An 18,895-nucleotide genomic window follows, 5' to 3' on the forward strand; every position below is an offset into this window, starting at 1 on the left:
AAATAATGGGCAGGAACAGCTTGAAGTGCGCAAAATCAGGCACGACGAAGCTCGCCATCGCCGGTGATCAAGGCGTCAAGGCGAAAGTCGGACTGGTCCATGGGGACAGACTCATTTGGCGGAAGCAGCTGCTCGGTCAAAGACAGACCAACTTTGACGTGGTTAGTTAGCCCATCAGCCATGATCGAATACCAGTAATTCTTACCGCGAAAGGGCATGCGCGCCGCTTGATGACACCGGCTCAGGAAGAAGTCATAAAAACCCTTGCCATGTCCGAGGCGGCCAAAGCCGTGGTCGAATGCCATACCAGGCATGACGATGAGATCAAGACCTTGGGTGATTTGTTCAGTTTTGCCATTGGTGACGCCGGTGATGCCAAAACAGTTCGCACGTGATGAAACGGAGTCTTTGCTGGGCGTTGGAATTCCCCATTTGTCAGCCTCGAGCGATTCGAAGTCGTTCATCGAGGACAGCTCGACCATGTCCATAATCGACTTAGGCTGACCATCGATCGGATTGTCCAAATTGTATGTGTACGGAATGAAGACCTTTTTGCCCCGGTCAAGAGCGTCACGCACAATTTTGGATGTGTTGATCTCGCCAGTGGGCATAGACAAGTATACACTTATCCGCTGAGCTGCTTTGTACTCTGGCATTGCCAGTAGGGCTTTGGTGGCATGCGTGGCTGGAAATCGTCAACCACTCTGCCATGCCCACAGCTTGAGAGACGTACTTTGCGTTGCTGCAACAGGATCAGAGACATCTTTCAGGATGGCCTTGATCTTCTTCCTCATTTCCTTCTTGACTGCTACTACGGCTGCCATTGCGAAAGCTCTTGCTCACGTTGGCTGATGCTCGGCAAGTAGCGATAACCCCTATACTCAATTGTAAGTGTGGTGAAGCTGCATGAGAGCCTCAATTCGAACAGATTCTCCTCGATGGGTCGATAAGGCTGACTGATACCAACGGCGCGTGCTAAAATGCGGGCGGTGGTGATGCTGGCGCCGCTGCGATCTGCGGATAGGCTGCCTAGCCAACCCTGGTCTACAGGTCTGCCACCCCTGCCATTCGCAAAGGAGGCGGCGACTGCATTCAAGATCCAGGAACGCAACCGCCAGTCTCAACACTCAACACCACCGCTCACACCAACACCCTCCTTTGCGCGCTCAGACTGCACACTACCAACTGCCGACACTCGCTTGACCACACACAAACACATCGACGCCATGGTGTCCTTCACCGCAATACTGCTGCTCGCCGGCGCCGTCATGCACGCGCAGGCGCAAGACTTCTCGGACCTGGTGGGCACTTGGAGCAGCAAGTCGAACTCGACATTTACCGGCGACGTACGTCATTCATCGACCATGTTGTGTCTGGGAGACGCTAACAGCACCAGGGCTTCTACGATCCCGTCAGCGACCACTTCACCGAGCCCAAGCACACGGGCATCAGCTACTCGTTCACCGCCGACGGATACTTCGAGGAGAGCTATTACCGCGCTGTTGCGAACCGTACGTCCCATTCACGGCTCAGCGCATCGCGACCTCTGCGACGCATGCTCAAAGAGAAGCGCAACTGCTAACACACATCAACAGCCACGAACCCCAAATGCCCTACCGGCATCATCCAATGGCAACACGGCAAGTTCTCCAAAGCCGTCGACGGCTCTCTGGAACTATCCCCCATCAAAGTCGACGGCCGGCAGATGTATAGCGACCCATGCGCGTACAAGACGTCGGTTTACACGCGGTACAACGCAACCGAGCAATTCCAGGTTCGTTCCATCTCCCATCCAATCCCCTGCTCATCGGTCTGCGGTTTGCGTTGTTGAACTGCTCCCTGACGCTCCCCCAGCGCTACGAAGTCCGCATAGACGACTACCACAAGATCAAGCGCCTCGATCTCTACAAGCACAATGGCGCGCCGCTCATGCCATTGTACATCGCTTTTACGACACCTAAGATGCTGCCCACGACGACGCTTAACCCGCTTGTAACTGCGACCGCAAAGGCGAAGCGCGGACTGCCGATTGATCATGAGGTGTTTCTGAGGAAGAGCGGGAATATGGCGGATAATGTGTTTTGGGCGGGCGTGCTGGGTAGCGGTGCAGGAGCGGTGCTCTGGTGGTTCTTTTAAGTCACGCTCGCAGTGGAGAAGCGAGATGGGGAGGATCAGGACGAGGACGAGGTCGACGAATATGCACAAATGGCGTTACGGAGTTTGGTGATCACATTGGATATCAAGATCTTGAGAGGGTTTCTGGAAGGCCTCATGTTCACTTCACGTTGATTGCACAGAAAGCACATGTTTGTTTCATTAGAGCGCAGCGTAGCGAAGCGTAGCATATTTTCAAAAGACAAGCTATGAGATCTATTTTGGCTCCTCGCACTGGTTTTAGGAGCGGGGTATGTAGTGCTACGTCTAGTCCGGGTTCCTTTCTAGATGAGAGTCTACTTGTCGGTATCGGTGCAGGCAAGAACGAGCTGCGTGGGTCGAGCATGTAAGGTCTTCGAAATGACCGTCGCGAGATTGTTGTGCTCGAGAAGGCGAGCGCTTATGCGAATGGAGAATGCACGGCTGTTGGTGTTGAACACAGCCAGCTGCAGCACTGCTGGGGAGGGCTTTTTTTTCGCGTGGCGGTGCTGGGTGCTTGCGGAAACGTGGTTCGAGAAGGCCGTCAATCGTGCTTGATACAGACGCTTGCGGTGTTCTGGGTTTGTGGCGTCAGCAGGCAATGCAGTGGTACTGTCGTTGCGTTGAGATTTCGTGTCGAACTGCATCTGAGCATTGCCGCTTGTTTGGAGCGTCTGTTGCGATCTCGATGGTTGATGGTTCGAGGGCGCTGGTCGGTAGTTCTATGTCTGGGTAAGGTCCGGACCTTGGTCGTTGTTCGGCGATGCTCGTATCTCTGCGTCTTGGGCGGAAGTATCATTCCCCTTGAGTATCTTTCGGCTGCGTCTCCTCTCCCTAACTCTTGCTCTGTCGGTTCTCCATCGTATGATCCTCTTCCAAAGTCTTCCGCGTCCATCTTGCGGTCTGCAACCTCTCCCAGCTACTGAAGCTCAACTCTTTCCATCCCAGCTTGCAAATCCTCCTCCGTGCCGAAAACATTCTTCGCCCACGTCACCATCCGGGGCCTAACCAGGAATCTCCTCTCGCCCTGATCCTCAACCACTTCCTCCATTCTCACTCCCATCCCCACTGCATTGTCCCCCTCTTTGTGTCTCCACGTACTCGGACTCCCACCCTCCTCGTCCAGCACCAGCGGTCCTTCCTCGCCCGCCCTGCGCGTCCTTCTCTTATACGGCGGCCCACGTCCCATCTGCGCGGCCTTCTCCCAACTCGTCTCCACACCTCTCGCAATGACGCCCGCGCTAGCCCAGCCCGTGCGCCTATCGATCTCAAGAAGGCGGGTGACCGTCCACTCGCGCTGCGTTGCATCTTGGTATTGTACGCCCGCAAAGAACAAACTCATGGTACTTTCCTGCAACACGGAGCCAAGGAACGGCGAGAGATCTCCAGCCGGGAGTGATATGCCGGCGGTGATGCGGCCGATGAGTGTTGCGTATGGACCCGTGGCCTGTGCGCATACGCCGGCTGCCACCATCATTGCTGGCGGCATAGCGGGGTGGGCGCGCAGCAGGATGATTTTGCTGAGATGCAGGAGCGTCCAGAGCACGGAGATGTCGTAGCTGCGGTGAACGAGGGCAGGGCCGAAGGGTGTCATTGTGCTTGTTTCGCCAGGAGGGATGACTTGCAGATCTGGAGGCAGCGGCGCGAATGCTTCGCTGCTGGAGAGGACTTGGGCAATTGTTGCGTGGGCAGCGTTGATCTGGTCCCACTCGGAGATTGCGGAATCGTAGGCGGAGGGTAGGTCCGCGTACTGTGGGTTCGGCGCGTGAGCTGTTGGTGGTGAGCGCTCGTATTCGGGGTTTGCGTAGTGCGTAGTAATAGATGCGTGTGGTCTAGCGGGAGCCATGCCAAAGAAATTCGGCATCTGAGGTGGTGGTCCGCATGGAGGGCTGTCTCGTGGTGTCGGTGGACTGCCTACGGGAGGCCCGAAGCCTGTTGGCGGGGGACCGTTCCAGCCTGGTGGAGGACCACCTGTCCATCCAGGTGGCGGGCCTTGCATTCCAGATAGAGGAGGTCCAGCACCAGGTGTTGGCGGCTGACTTCGGCTCATACCTGCTTGTGGGCCGCCAGGCATGCCTGGTCTGGGTCTCCATTGCCCGCCGTCAGCCTTGACTTGCCTAAGCTTCCGCTCTCGATCGCGACATGTGAAGTCTGCAATACGACCGATGAGTAAAACGATATGGTCATGAGAGCCGTACAGTGCATCTGCGCGACCGAGGGGTGCGCGTGGCGGACAATCGGACCATTTTCGGTAAGGAGTGCTACAGATGTCAGGTTGAGGGTTTGTCAGAGAGACTGGAATTTACTCACATCAAAGGGTTACCGCTGATGCAGCTCTGCCACATGTCGTGGCGACAGTACCACCAGTATAGGTCTTGGAGTGTCTCAAAGCTCCTCATGTCGAAATTGCCTGATAATCGTGTCTTTGTATCTTGTCTAGCACCGTTGTCCTCAATGATCATACCGAAGTCGTCGTAGCTGACTTGCTTGCCAATGACCGTGCTTACGAGGTTCTCGTCTGGCCCGAGGTCCTTCTCTTGTAGATTTGTATGCAGCTGATCTTGGCCGAGTATTATCCCAGTATTCTCATGATACTGTCTCGCTTTTACGACCTGCATAGTCTTCAAATGTTGAGCTTCTCGCGTCAACGAACGGAAATCGAGCTCAGTGAGTAGTTGCGCCGCGCCGACAAGATGAGTTGACCACTTCGTATGCTCAGCGGTCCACACCTCGTAGAAAGCAAGAAGCAAGGCTGTTGCTAGAGTCGGTATGGAGAGTCTTTTCTTTGGGTTACCCAGCGACCTTCCCAGTCGCTTTAAGGAGTACGCATAGTGCTTGTAGGAAGGCGTGATGGACGCCCCTTGGAGTCTTGCAATATGCAGGCTCGACAAAGCGAGCATAGCGTGGAGCAAGCTTTGATGGTTGAGGGCCTTGAGTGGTAATATGTATGTCCACAAACCTTGTTGCGCAGGCGACATGGACCCTTCGAAGATCAAAGACGAGTTTCTGGGGTTTCGTTCGTAGATGGAGATGCTGACGGCGGTCTGCAATTCGGCGGATGTTAGCAAATACTCGCGAGCTCCATGATACGATACGACGTTCTGTGCGGAACTCGTGCACAACCCCTTGATATGTGCTACTAGGTCGCCGTCGTCACCTTGGTGCGCATGTAAAAGTAAAGAAATGGTTGCAAAGTTGTACATACCACATGTATAAAATGTGCGAAGACTCGGGCTGTCTTTGGGTTTCTCAGAGGACTCGCCGCATACTCCGGCTTGTATCGTGTCAAGAGACCATCATACAAGAAGGCATCGTAGCGTCTGATGCCAAGCTCGCTAGAGTTCTCGAAGTGTATGCGTCGAATGATTTCAAATTCCTTACTCGCGACCATGGTGTTCCCTCCGTCTCCATCTTCCCGGTCGATCATCTCCTCGTCAGATTGCACATCCCAGTAGTCGTCGTCTTCGTATTCGACCGCGGCCTCGTCGAGGACCTGAGATGGGCTGACGTGGTCTTCGCCAGCAAAGCCGCTAAGAAGTAACCGTGGTAATTCGGGTTGCGATTGATAAACGGCGGTAGATCGTTCTGAAGTGATGTCAATGGTCAGCTAGTGTACTCACTCAGGCGCGATGGACGCGATCGTCACTCGTGGGTGCGAGACGCCGAATGGCAGACACGGGTGCTTGAAAGGTGACTCAATGATGGGGGCACTGAGGACGAAGTAATGATAGTCATTGGGGCATATGAGGTATATAACTAGACATGAGACATACCGAGAACTGGTGGAGGTAAGTACTTTACATCCACAAAATCATGTGAGGGTATCTGGACAGGTGAATAATCGGAGTGCGAGAAATCTGGAGCTTGTAAAACCGAAGAAAATGGATAGCCAGCCTGGCTCACACCAACCGGACTGATCTGCGGGTGATGGCCAGGAATCTGTGGGTGACTGTGATATCGCTGCATGGCAGGTCGCTGGCTTGCACATTGAGGGAAAGTGTCTTCTCGTGGCGACATATTCGACTGCTGGACATATACATTCTGATCCTCGCTTTGCGTTGGCGAAGGATAGTTTTGTTGGTATAGTGCTTGACCAGGCAGTGCCTGCGACGTAGCGAGCTTCTCAGCGTAGCTGTCAAACGAGACCGGTGTCGGTTGGTAAAGACCCGGGTTCTGTGGATATCGTTGCGGATCTGAATATGCAGCGTTCTGGCTGTGACCGTATGACACGGAGAAATTGGTGTGTATGGGTGACGGTTGTGGAAAGTAGGATGTGGTGGGCGTAGGATTCTGGATGAGATGATGGGGCGAGTGGAGCGGCTGTTGATGATGTGGTGATGGGAGCGGCTGGTTATATGTTTGCTCTGGGGAGTAGGCGTTTGGTCCTCCAACAAGCACTTGAGAACTGGTTGACAGCCCAATGGAGCCAGCAGCCTCCATGCTGGCCATGTCGAAGCTGCTTGAAGGCCGAGGCTGGAGGGGAGCTGGTGCGTGCTCTTGAGCTCGGCCACCCGTCCGGGGTGCTGGGTATTGTGGATTCCGTGTGCCAGGGAGCATCGATGTGTGGTACTGGATGGTACTGACGACACCTGGGTGATTGGGCCAGCCTCCAATGGGAGGTTTGAAGATAACTCGCTGGTTATACCCTTCACATTGACGCTTAGATTTGATGCAATTGGCACAGGTAGGGCGCTCTTCGCCACACTTGATACGGCGCTTGCGGCACGTCAAGCAACCAGTCTTGGTTCTCTTGCGCATCTTGGTAGTGGCTATCGAGCCTGAGCCGTTGCCCATTGGTGAGACGTCGCCGGCATCGTCCGGTGGTGACTTTGACCGGGCGTTCGCCATGTCGAACTGATGATATGTATGTGATGTCGATGTGGGAGCCAGGTGGGTGGAAGTGAGTAAGGTGTCACAGACGTCCTGAGGTGGGAGGCTGATGGTGTACTTGAGGAGACGCCTGATCTTGGAGCCAGCTCACTAGCCACTGCGGAGAGATGATAGTCCGTCTGGAAGCGAGCACGGCAGCACCAGATTAAGGAACAGCTCCAGTATATGGTGATCGGTATTCGGTGGTTTTCGCAGGATCCAAACGGTTCACCAAAGTAATGACCGTCGTTTGACGTGACTGGCCAGTTGACAGCGCCGCTTCTAACTGGATGGCGCAGAAGGCTTCAGCAGGACAGGCACGAGATGACACAGAGTTAACAGTCCAAGCCTCCGAACCATGTGGAGAAATGGTTTTCTGCATTAGTTATGCTGGATAAGAAAGCACGCACCATGTGTCAAACGCTTCCTAGGAGGCCGAAAGAAGCAAGCGGCAAGCCATCCGCTGGCAGACAGGACATAGAAAGCTATACGTAAATCGACGGCACACCGAAGGGTTTAGCAGCCCAGCGTGATGTGAATGGTCTAGATGTGGAGGCAGAGTTATGCTGCTCCAGGATAGGCGGGGGCCGCTGTGTTCGAATCAACAGAGGCTACGGACAAGGGCGGGTGTGAGTGGGTGGATCTCAGAGGAAGCATGTTTCTGCTCGGCAGCGGTAGTGTGAGGTGCGATCAAGCTGCGTGGTCAATGGCGTGCGCTAGGGCTGTGGAGGGCACCGCCCAGGAACCGCAGGGTGAAGATGGCGGCTGTGGTCTGTGTGAGCGACCCAGGGATCATGGATCTCTGGGCGGGCAAGCTAAGGAGAGGGGTATGTTGTATGGCGCTGACGGGACAGTTCACTCGCCCAGAACAGCAGCACGAACCTAATGAGCGTGTGCTGTCGCTGTTGAATCTTGTGTTGAGTGACAGCGCGGTGAGTCTGCAGCGGTCACATTATTCATCCTGCCGGCTTCGGGCTTCGGAAGCCTCGACGCGCGTGCCGGCGCCGAGGTTCTTCCACAATTCATCAATTACTCAAGCCGACGAGCAGACTCCTCCAACATGACGCGTGCAGTCGCTTTGCATTATCCAGCTAGCTAGTCAACTGGCAGCGGACGAGGATAGCCGCAGCGTTGACCTCACAGTTCGCACATGCCCCAGCACGCAGCGTACTGCTTCTGGTTCCGGTGGAACGTGAGATTCGGAAGAGCTGGCTGCTCTGGGGCTGCGCACAATCGTACGCCAGCAGATGTCACGCTCTGACGACCATACATCAGCGCGACGTCGATGACAGGGCTCCTAGCCAGAGCTGTCTGGATCGCTGGAGCTGAATCGACCCTTGACCTGCAGCAGCAACATCTGAGGATCCTGCCCAATTCTAACCATGTCATAAGTGCGGCCGTAACGCCGCATCTGATACTGGACGATTAGTGACTAATCTGGAACCGCACCAGGGCAGGACTGGCGTGAGAAACTTTGGCGTCTCTCGCGGCGGGCTGCATTAGCAGACTCATACCAACCTCCGCCCGGCTAACCTTACCGCCATCGCCCAATTTCGGAGCACTGCTCTTTCGTGGTAGAGATATTCGGGGTACTTATGTGGATGACCTGTTCGTCACCGGTCAAACGATCAAAGACGGCAATTTGCGCTGGTGGCGCTGCAACCAACGAGCTGAACCTTGGTGAGCACGACCCGTTGCCAGTCGTGCGGTCCCGCGACCCTACCCGCTTACGCGCATCCTAACATGATTTGCGCCCGGGTTGTGCGTGGATCCGAGGATTGGGACGTCGGATTGTGATAGCTATGACACTTTCAAACACATAAAAGAACCTCCTGGAACCTGTAGCGGAGCGCGTGCAGGGCGCAGAATGCTGGGCATCTTCCAAGAAGCTATCGTCAGCATCGAGCGCGACTGGACACAGGTCATTAAGGCAGCAAGGCAACAAGCGGCCATAATCGTCCGGGATACCAGCCCCGAACGTGCCTCTTTCATCATGATGGAGACCAAATTACGTGTGACCGCCAACCTTGTGTGTTTCGCATTGAACACGAGCGATCTACCATACCAAAGACAGAGATGTCTCCATTTCCATCTCACCGCAAGGCGAGCAGGCACAACTCACCAGAGCCAAGATATTATTTACCTACTCCGAAGAAACGGCGGCAGCATTTCATCTTTATCCAGACGGCATGACTAGCAAACGACATGAGCCAAATTACCGCATAGTTGCCGTTGCGGTCATCTGCCTTCGTATTTGACCGGTACGGCGGGTGTTTTCCCACGTCGTTTAGTCGCCCTGCACCTTCACACTTGGCGACTGAATGCTATTACATGGAGGACCCATAGCTATCGACACGCTTCTGCTCCGACAAAGTTCGACCATGCCATCGTTCGAGAGGATAACTGCCACTCGGGGAGACGCTTAGGCGTCCTGCCAATGCATTGTCGAAGTACATCGCAATGTTCCGAGACCCGTGATACTGCAGCAAAGCGGTGGCGTATGGGCCTTTTAGCTCCCTAACCAAAAAGCAAGTCAGCTTCCGTGCACGCACCCAATCCATCGGTATTATCCAAGTGCGGATTCCAACCGCAAGCGTAAATGTCAAACGATACTCCAAGGCTGAAGACGAACAGACTCAAAGTATGAACATACGATGATACCGAAACTGCTATGGACGGTCTCGATCACAGCTAATAATGCCACGATGAGATTTTTTATGCACCTCCGCGGACGATTACGAAAAGCAATGTGCACACCCTCAGGAAGCCTGCATCCTTCCCTCTGCTTTGGTCATGGCAAACAGGGATCGTGGAGCTGTGGCTTCCACGAGAGACAGCCAGCACTGTGCATGTGGCAGACAGCAACGCGCGCGAAACCATTACTCAAAGTAGCATAAACAAGCGAGTACGCACTGGCCATCGGAAGCTTGATCTCCGAAGAAGTGCTAACTGAAGATCCACACCCGTCAGTAGCTGCAGAGCCAAGTCCTCCCAACACGAAGCGGTGGGGTCTCATCACGTGTGGCTAAGCCGTTCTTGTCAGGTATCGCGAAATTCAAGAAGAGGCACGTGCATATCACTAAGATGGTGAATTGGGGGTCAAACAGGTCAGCCTGCTTTGTGAGACTCGAAAGTGTAGATCCAGTCTGCAGGGCTGCTTGTGAGCACAGCAGATCCAGAAGCTGCGCGAAATTAAAAGTCAAGACGTAGCGCCCGAGCATCAGGGGAAGCCACTATGTCTACCGTTTGTCTGGTTTCGCTTACCCACGTCTTAGATGGAATGTTACCTACGCCTGCACATAATCTAACTGGCCCAGAAGCCGCTTCTGTGAGGCCTCTCGGTACTGTTTGCGGCTGCGACCCAATCAGCAGTGCGCATAGTTTCAGATGTCACGAGTATAAGGCCTACTAAATCGCGCCCAGGGACTTCAGAATCAAGAACACAAGATCTGACCGCTCGTTGAAGCTGGAGAGTACCAAGAATAAGCTTAAGACGGGGGCTTAATCACTCAAAATTACGCAAATCATCCTACACCATTTGCTAAATCTGGTCCAAGAGCGCTGGCGGCATGCAGTCCTTTCTGCGCCGTAACGTCGCCCTTCAGACGCACGGAGATTTCCGTAAACTTTGCAACTCTTTACCGAGGCAATCGTTGTTCGACACTAAGGCCTTTTGGATATCACAGCTTCTGCAACAGTTTTGGTCGCTGTCCTTCCTAAAGGCATTCGCCATCTTCAACGTAGGCAGCCATCTTTACAACCCGAATAGATCACCAGCAGACACCCATTCCTCATGAATCCTGGCCCTGCGCTTCGGCCACTGGTCCCACAAGATCTGCTCACGGTGATACTACGGTAACATCACCCTCCCTCCATGCCGCTAACATGACTAGGATTTGCCTCCTAACGCTGCTTCTGCTAAACATCTGCTCGTCTGATACTGTAAAATTTCCCCGGTACCAGGATTTGGATCCTAACGGTCCGGACCGGCAGCGAGCCCTGCGGGAGATGGACACTGAAGCGAGTGCTGAAGCGCATGTTCGCTCACCCTTGTGCTCCTGTAGCGCAACTTCGCTTCGAAGATGACAGTCCAACCATCGTTTGAAGTTATCAAATATCTCTTCGAAGCAATACCTAGCAATACTAGACCGCAACACGGCACTACTGACGTACAATGTGGTTCAGCTATAATTTGGCTGATTCCTGATTGTCTAGGATGATGATGGCTTTCTCGGGTACGGTAGCGCAACGTTCACTCCCTGACCTTTACACATCGCCGATGACACGAGTCACACGACCTATTTTCCCTTTCCTCGGTGCAAATGAGTCTAAGTCTTGGTCCAAGTACCAACGATTCACGCCTTCAGTTGGAGGAAGTCTCTCAGACTGTTCAAGATTAAGCTCCGTTTACAGCATGATGTGTATGCTCAGACAATGTGACATTTTGCATGGAGATGCAGTTGTCGATAAACGGGCCATAGTGAAACCTCATTCTGTCCGACTTCGTTTCATGGCTACTATGATACCAATCGAGATACTACAGTGTAACTATGCTTTTCTTGAGTTCGACTTCGCACGGCCCATCTAAAGTCGAAGTTGCAGCAGAGATTGCCATTCAAATCATTGAGGAGAGGAAGTCCTCAACCTCGCTCACAGCAAACCAATAGAAGAAATGTTAACGCAGCTCTTACCTGTGAGCTCACCCGGTTCAGACGTGACTGCAGTTTGTTGTTGTCTCAAGACCTGAAAGAGAGATTGTACACTGGACCATCCTGGGGTCATTGCGAGAAAACCTTTGACCTTCTAGTGGCAACGCATATGGTTATCAGGCGTGACTAGATAGAGATGGATCGAATATAAGTCTCGTTCAGCGATGTAAACATAGATGTATTGCACTACGTTGTATTGGGCACTCATGTGCACAGAGAAGGCTGTATGCCATACAGGGAAGATTCAAAGACATATAAATCCATTCGAACATCGCCAGGACTTTTCAAAGCCCGAAGATTCGTAGGTGTTGTGAGCAACGGTGACCTTTCACTTACGTACTTCGCATATTTAACGTTGTGAATAGACATGAGACCGAAATTGTAAGCTCACGCTAGCGGCATGAAGATCACGAAGACCTGGCAAAATGATATTGTAACAAAGCAATCTTGATACTGAAGCATCGACTATCGGAGCTATCTTGCACACCTGTCAACGTCTGCAGCGCTATTCTACCTGCGTCTCATGCCTCCTCTGCTCAGCACTAATATGATACACTTCCTTCCTCGCCCATATGAGTGGATCCTCACTTGCAGTAATGCCCTTTATGCCTCCAAGATCTGGCCTCGGACTAAACGCGATCTGCTGCTGTTTCGCAACATTATCTTCAGTCACTCTATCAATGACCAACTTGCCCACTGGCACCCAAGTAGTACTCTTGTACGGCACTGTCGCATCATCAAGCACGTCGCTCTCGGCGGCCACATGTGCCTGGATAGTGAAGACGATGGGTTTTTCTGGGAATCGCTCATGCAGGTCTTCTTCTAGATAGCTATGATCGAGCTTCTTGAGCTCGAGTGGGTCATTGGGATGGAGGTGGTCACCGTCAGCGGGATCAAGGCGGTAGCGGACGTTAGCAACCTTGCCTTCTGCGTTGGTCAAGACATGCGTATTGGGCTCGTAGTAGGTAATGTGGCCATAGGTGAGAGGGTTGGGCTTTGGTGACTGGACGAATGTAGCTGCGGAGGGATGGCTGGCGAGGAAGGCCTGGAAGGGGCCTGCAGCTGCCCCGAAGGCTGCTGCCTCATTACTTGTGTCACCTCCCATAGCCTTGACTTTGTCAAGCGCGGCTTTTGTGGTCTGGAATGCGCGAAAGACTTGGAGGAAGGCAAGGAAGTCTTCACCTGTTCGAGTTGCGAAGCCGTTGAAGGTATGACTGACCAGGTCGGTATGTGTGTGTTCATCAGTCAGGAAGCGAACAGCAAATCCTTTCGGTGTGGCACCATCATCTACGTCGGGAATGTGTGGGATGCCGCCACCGACAGAGAAGCGGGCTATAACTGGAGTGGAAGCTTGGTTGAAGTGGCAAGCTATGGAAAGCACCTTAGCTTGCTCAGTTGGTGTGAACGTTCCTTCCACAAGGAGACCTTTGGCGTGTGCTGTGGGATATTAGCAAATTATTAATTCCGGCGAGGAGTATCATACTGGTGCGGAAGCCTAGATGCTTGCCAAAGAGTCGCTGCATCTCGTCCACCAGATCCTTCGGTAGATTGTCATTGTTCTTTGTTGCTCCATTGACAGCACCGTTGGTTGAACCGTTGATTTGTCCAGACATTGTGTGCAGATTCGTGATGATAGAGTCAGCAACGGACTCGAAGATTGAATTGGAATCATATTATATGCATTGGCAAAGGAGAGTTATAAATAAGGGAAGAAAGACAGGTCGATGTCAGCTCGACCACAGGCAAACTGGCTGAGCAGGCGATCCCGAATTCGCAGATCCCTACTCCTGGCTGCTGCCATGCTTTCAGATAAACCGCCTGAAGGCAGATGCCTAATGCATAACTTTCATTGGCTGGTACTAGTAAACGATCCGTAATGATAGCCATATAGCGGACCCCAGTTGTCGTTACACCATTGAAGCTGACGATATGCCCCTACATGAACTCTACCTGACTGGATACCTTATTTGTGGTGAATGACAGATCGAGCGGTCGACAGGGTTGTAAGACTTGTTCGTATGGCCTGACTTTCCAGCTTGGCATGACTGGGACATAGAGGATGTTGGAGCTGAGGCGTTCGTCAGCCTGGCGTTGCCCGTTGCGGGCCGGCTTACTCACAGCCAGCCACCAGCAACCCAACGACAACTACACAGCAACAGTCTCTACACTAATCTCTACAAATGCACTCAAATCCGCGTAAGGGTGTGCATACTCCTGTAAACAGTCTGCGATTAATAAGCTTAGGGGCGTACGCATTGTCAGCAGCCAGCCAGATCCATTGTTCTTCGATCCCATGGTCCGCTTCAGTCAGCTTGGTCGCAGTGAGGGGCAGGGCCACAGGTGTATGCCAACACCGATAGGAAGAGTAGGATCGCAGCCACGCCGTGCCGCCATCATCTTGTGGTTGACAAACGCAGATTTGCCAAGACTGGCTCTATTAGTACAACCTCCACTTGAACCAGTGTCAACATGTCCCTGCCGGGCGCAGCTCCAATCGGGGTCTATCATTGAATGCTTACGGTCAGCCTGCTATAACAGGTGCGGCTTTAACTTCCATCACAATCCAGACAGTCTGCCCGTTACGAGGACAGCAGGTGCGGCTTTGACGCCCATCCCAATCCAAACAGTCTGCTCATTACGAGGGTATCACTGCGCGTACGCGCCAATACTCAAGTAGAGGGGTATACATCCTGCAGACCAGTCTACAGCCATCATATGCAACATTGACGGCAAACGGTCTACGACTGATCGGTGCAGCGACCAAATGCACACGAAACAAAATACGCTGTTTGAGAGCTTCCGGGGCGGGATTGATCCCAACTAATTGGATCATGGCCTGACAAACTTAAGAGCTGCATCTCAGCATCTCAGCTCGCCTGAAAGCTGAGTAGGGCTCAATGTCCGCTTGAAACTTCTAGTTCTCATTCAGTTCATGCATTCGTGGCGGAGCTGGGTGCATCATCGCACCTGGTGGCTGTCTTCTGACCATCTCGATGGCAGCCACGGCCAAGCTGAGAACTAGAGGCATGCAGTATATTCCCTAAGTGGGAAACTATAGCACCGCCAGCCCTATGTAATCGACCCTGTCGACAACGAGTCCAAATTCTATAAGTAGACCGGTCCCCTGATCATTTCCTCGTCCAGAATTTCAGCAACTTCATTTCTCACCGGTCATATCCTGTCTTCGCAATGTCTATCGTCGCTGAATTCTTGTCCAATGGCTTCGGGCCCCTACCAAGACTCGGAGATATTCTGGGAAAGAAGATTACCCATAACGTCGAAGAGGACGACTTGGAAGTGTGGGATAAGGGAATCTTCATCAACGAGCTCTTGAAGCAAGGCATTGCCTTCAACACGGGCAAGAACGGCGATGTCGATGGCAGCCTTGCCGCGCCCAGAGGTCTCAGGCAGGGAACGTACAAAGGTACAAGGATGGCGTTGACCGAGATATACAGCTTGATTGAAGAGGCGTAGGTGCTTTACGTGCATTACTACAACGACTCGCTAACATTATCGCAGTGTAGTATCCCACCTCGATGTTCGGGGCTTCGAGCCCATTATTCCTAGAAAGAGAGACCTTTCCCAGAAGCAAGATGTATACAAGTGGAGCAATGATGCTTACCCGCCTCATCTACTGATCATCCCTGCGGGGCAAGAGGAAGGACCGACGGGAGTTGGCGACATATTCAATGCGCAAGAAAAAGCTTCTGTTGGCCAGATTGCAACGGTGTTTGGGTTCATCATACCCGAGGTCATCGATGCAAGAGGAACGCCATTCGAGGGGCCAACATTGGCAGAATGCGAGCAGTACAACCGAGAGCACCCAAGTCCGAAGACCGACATCATGAATGGCGAGAACATCGGCAACTTGGCTGACTGGTACTCCGATGCGCGTTTTGCTCAACAACATCTAAGCGGGGTCAATCCGTCGACTATCGAAGCGGCACAATCCGAGAAGGTGGATATGTACATCGCGGAAGCTGAGAAACAGGGACTTGATGGCATGAGTAAGTTACTCTCGGAGGGCACCGACCTGTTCATTCAAGACTATTCCTACTTCCGAGAAGCCATGAAGTTGAGCGACAAAGAGCCAGAATATCGGAACATCGTGCCGGAGATGACAGGCCCCAAAGGCGACCAACCGACCGGGAAGATGGTGTTCCGCTACGGTTGCGCGCCCGTTGTGATATTCCAGCTACACTGCGACGGACGACTGCATCCACTGGCCATCACCGTCGATCACAAGGGCAATCTCGATAAGTCCATAACCCTCTTCAACCAACGTTTGACCCCCGATGCAACGGGCGAAATCGATGAGAAAGACGACTGGGCATGGAGATACGCCAAAACCTGCGCCCAGACCGCCGACTGGGCGAGGCACGAAGTCGCCACACATCTTGTGGACACGCACATGGTGGAAGAAGCGATCATTGTAGCTACAAACCGTACGATCCCCGAGGATCACATTCTTTACGAGACCTTGAGTCCGCACTGGTTCAGGACTTTGGCCGTGAACAAGGCTGCCCGCGACACTCTGGTTCCGGCTGTTGTAGCTCGCCTTGCCGGGTTTGGCCCTACTATCGATCCGAAGACGAGCCGTGTGATGGACCTCCTCGACTGGTCATATAAAAACTTCAACTTCCAGGACAAGTACATCCCTAACGATCTGAAGAAGCGCGGGTTCAAAACCGAAGCCTTGACAGAGCGAAAGTACCGCAACTACCCTTACGCCACCGACATGTACCTACTGTGGGGAGTTATCCACGACTTTGTTAAGTCTGTACTAGGGACCAAGTACAAATCGGATGCTGATGTTCGGAGGGACCCGTACATCGCGGACTGGTGCAAGGAGCTCCAGACAAACGGTCAAATCCCCAGCTTCCCAACCATCACAACGCTGGTTCAGCTGATCGATGCTACCACCATGTGCATTCATACCGCCTCGCCCCAGCATACAGCAGTCAACTACCTTCAGGACTACTACTACAGCTTCGTCCCTGCCAAGCCTCCTGCGCTCTGCACACCGCTCCCGAAGGACCTTGCAACGCTGCAAAAGTACACCGAAGCAGACCTCACAGCTGCGCTCCCCATTGGAACTGAGGGCCCGAAGTGGAAAGACTGGCTGCTGGCGGCCCAGCTTCCCGAGCTCCTGAGCTACAAAGTCGACGGCCGCTACAATTTGATGACGTATGCGAAGTCACTATACAACATCAACAAGAGCCGCACAAACTTCGAGAACAGGGAATGGGATTCTAAGACCATCAAGTCAGCCGCTGCTTTGTTATACAGCAGGCTCAAGGAGCTCGACACTATCTTCAAACACGTGAGTGATAGGCAGACAGAAGGTACCATCGAGTACCTGGTGTTGCAGCCGGAGGTTACTGCTGTTTCGATCCTAATCTGATCGTCTCCAAGCGCAAGTTCATCTCTTCCAGTCTTCAGTTGTCATTTCCATGTTTCGGTGCATTATCAAGTCACATGGGTCGGGTGTGCTTCCCAGATTGTACTTAAAATATGAAGCCTTCCAGCAGCCATGTAATCATTAAATTTGACCAAGCTTCAAGCACTCGCCCTCCTCTAGTGGAAGATAGTGAGAGGTCTGAGTAGAACCTCGGCACGTAATCGCTCCCGCTCTTCATGCGGGAGCGCTCACGGCTCTTCCACGACTGTTATCTTAGCTGACGAATTCCAGTCCGGCAGACAAGAGGTGACTTCTTGTTGACACGGAAAACCTCCCTGGGATTAGTCGAATTCATGCTTTTCAATATCTCTTGGATGCCAAGAACCGCATCGTGGCCTAGATCAGGTATACGGTCTGCAATCTTCGCCAGCGTGAACCTCCCTTCCACGCCGGGCAAATCGCCGCCAATACCAGCCACCAACCCTATGTATGCGCACCCATCCTCTACATCATCTTCTGGCCAGAAGTTGAACACCAGTCAAACCCCGCCAGCCAGGCCCTGGTCGAAGTTGATGCGACTGCAAACCCAGTCTTTTCCCAGCTACGATCGAGAGCATTGTTCTCGGTGATGAGCTCGTTGCCGCTATCACAGCATAGAAGCTCGCAAAGTTGAGTGAAGATGAAATCTTCGTCGCTATCGTCGAATGGAGAGGTATTGCCCAAGACGGCATCTGGCGCGAGCTCTTCCACTTGGCCAGCAGCGCTGGGCGCATCGTGCCTCTGGGTCAGAAATGTCTGGTCGAGTAGAAGTCGATACCCTACACCAGTACCAGCGATTATTTCCAGTCCAAGGTATGAATATGGGCAGTTGCGGGTCCAAGTTGCTCGGTTGTAGGTGGTGCAATTATTGTTGTCAAGCTTGGTCAAGATGTTCCATATTTCATCCTGGATCACGGCTGTCTATACTGGAAGTGGTAGACTGCGTGGAGGACCGCGGCCAGCACTCTGAGTTTTTTAGTGGTGGTACGCCTTCGAGCGTGTATTTTTTTTTGTCGAAGTCGTCCTTCGCAACTTTTCTAGTGGCCCGGATGCTTTCAAGACAATGGGCGGCCTCGTACGCAAGCTGCTTGGCTCGCTGACACAGCTCTTCGCTGTCTTGTTTGGCATCGACATCTTGGTGAAGGTCTTCGTCGGTCATGGTGGGTAGAAGGCGAGATTGTAAGAGATGAAGAGCCAGCTCTCTGGAGCATGGTAGATTCATGTTCTGAACTTCGAAGAGAGCATGAAGGTGAGACAAGGGTGGTGGTGACTCAGCACCGGCCCAAGGCTCATCATAGTTGAAAGCGGTACGGTCTCTTTGTTTCCCAATTGTCAGAAGGGTGTACTGGGCATCACATACGTTCTTTAGTTCTGTGAAAGACGTAACGGTGGGAGATGCATCTTGCTAAGCACTGGAACGCTTCATACAGATGACTCCTCGTGCAAGGCATCTGAGCTGGTGCATATGTCCCTACAATACTACATCTATCCTCTCTTCTTTGGAGGACCTCTAGTATCTGCTGTTTATTATGCTCCCCAAGTGCAATCCCTCCCTCCCTGTATCTGGACCCTGAGCGGTCCCCCAAGGACGAAATCTCCCACTCTGGAAATTTCGACTTGGATCTCCATATCCACTGTCACGCTGCTAAGAGATGTAAAATGACTCCTAGCTGGTGTACGAAGTCTGTCAAGGGACTGCTACACTCCTTCCGGCCCACTGCACGTGTCTTTTTGTTGACTGGCA

The 18,895-nt window shown here is 52.9% G+C and overlaps 6 protein-coding genes across 6 annotated transcripts; 3 read left to right on the top strand and 3 right to left on the bottom strand.

Annotated features, from left to right (window-relative positions):
- Positions 1-35: 35 nt before the first annotated feature.
- Positions 36-824, bottom strand: M421DRAFT_67826 (nagb/rpia/CoA transferase-like protein; the record flags this gene model as incomplete). The annotated part of the gene is made up of 2 exons (XM_033596449.1): positions 36-685; positions 734-824. 2 exons carry the CDS (start codon positions 822-824, stop codon positions 36-38), a joined length of 741 nt encoding a protein of 246 aa, XP_033446701.1.
- A 311-nt stretch (positions 825-1,135) lies between these two features.
- M421DRAFT_422778 (uncharacterized protein) lies at positions 1,136-1,907 on the top strand. Its single transcript, XM_033593280.1, has 3 exons — positions 1,136-1,346; positions 1,397-1,511; positions 1,596-1,907. Exons 1-3 carry the CDS (start codon positions 1,227-1,229, stop codon positions 1,829-1,831), a joined length of 471 nt encoding a protein of 156 aa, XP_033446702.1. The 5' UTR covers positions 1,136-1,226; the 3' UTR covers positions 1,832-1,907.
- A 1,145-nt stretch (positions 1,908-3,052) lies between these two features.
- M421DRAFT_93993 (uncharacterized protein) lies at positions 3,053-6,981 on the bottom strand (the record flags this gene model as incomplete). The annotated part of the gene is made up of 4 exons (XM_033598161.1): positions 3,053-4,394; positions 4,444-5,234; positions 5,339-5,718; positions 5,907-6,981. 4 exons carry the CDS (start codon positions 6,979-6,981, stop codon positions 3,053-3,055), a joined length of 3,588 nt encoding a protein of 1,195 aa, XP_033446703.1.
- Positions 6,982-7,657: 676 nt separating this feature from the next.
- M421DRAFT_93994 (uncharacterized protein) lies at positions 7,658-9,195 on the top strand (the record flags this gene model as incomplete). Its single annotated transcript, XM_033598162.1, has 7 exons — positions 7,658-7,829; positions 7,870-7,934; positions 8,094-8,194; positions 8,278-8,393; positions 8,581-8,682; positions 8,829-9,031; positions 9,073-9,195. 7 exons carry the CDS (start codon positions 7,658-7,660, stop codon positions 9,193-9,195), a joined length of 882 nt encoding a protein of 293 aa, XP_033446704.1.
- A 3,021-nt stretch (positions 9,196-12,216) lies between these two features.
- M421DRAFT_67511 (heme-dependent catalase) lies at positions 12,217-13,324 on the bottom strand (the record flags this gene model as incomplete). Its single annotated transcript, XM_033596409.1, has 2 exons — positions 12,217-13,148; positions 13,195-13,324. 2 exons carry the CDS (start codon positions 13,322-13,324, stop codon positions 12,217-12,219), a joined length of 1,062 nt encoding a protein of 353 aa, XP_033446705.1.
- Positions 13,325-14,900: 1,576 nt separating this feature from the next.
- M421DRAFT_7061 (Lipoxygenase) lies at positions 14,901-17,115 on the top strand (the record flags this gene model as incomplete). The annotated part of the gene is made up of 2 exons (XM_033596724.1): positions 14,901-15,181; positions 15,231-17,115. The coding sequence occupies 2 exons, from the start codon at positions 14,901-14,903 to the stop codon at positions 17,113-17,115; spliced, it is 2,166 nt and encodes a 721-aa protein (XP_033446706.1).
- Between the last annotated feature and the right edge of the window lie 1,780 nt (positions 17,116-18,895).

Source organism: Didymella exigua (genome assembly GCF_010094145.1).
Source record: "Didymella exigua CBS 183.55 unplaced genomic scaffold M421scaffold_22, whole genome shotgun sequence".
In the NCBI taxonomy this organism is placed as follows: domain Eukaryota; kingdom Fungi; phylum Ascomycota; class Dothideomycetes; order Pleosporales; family Didymellaceae; genus Didymella; species Didymella exigua.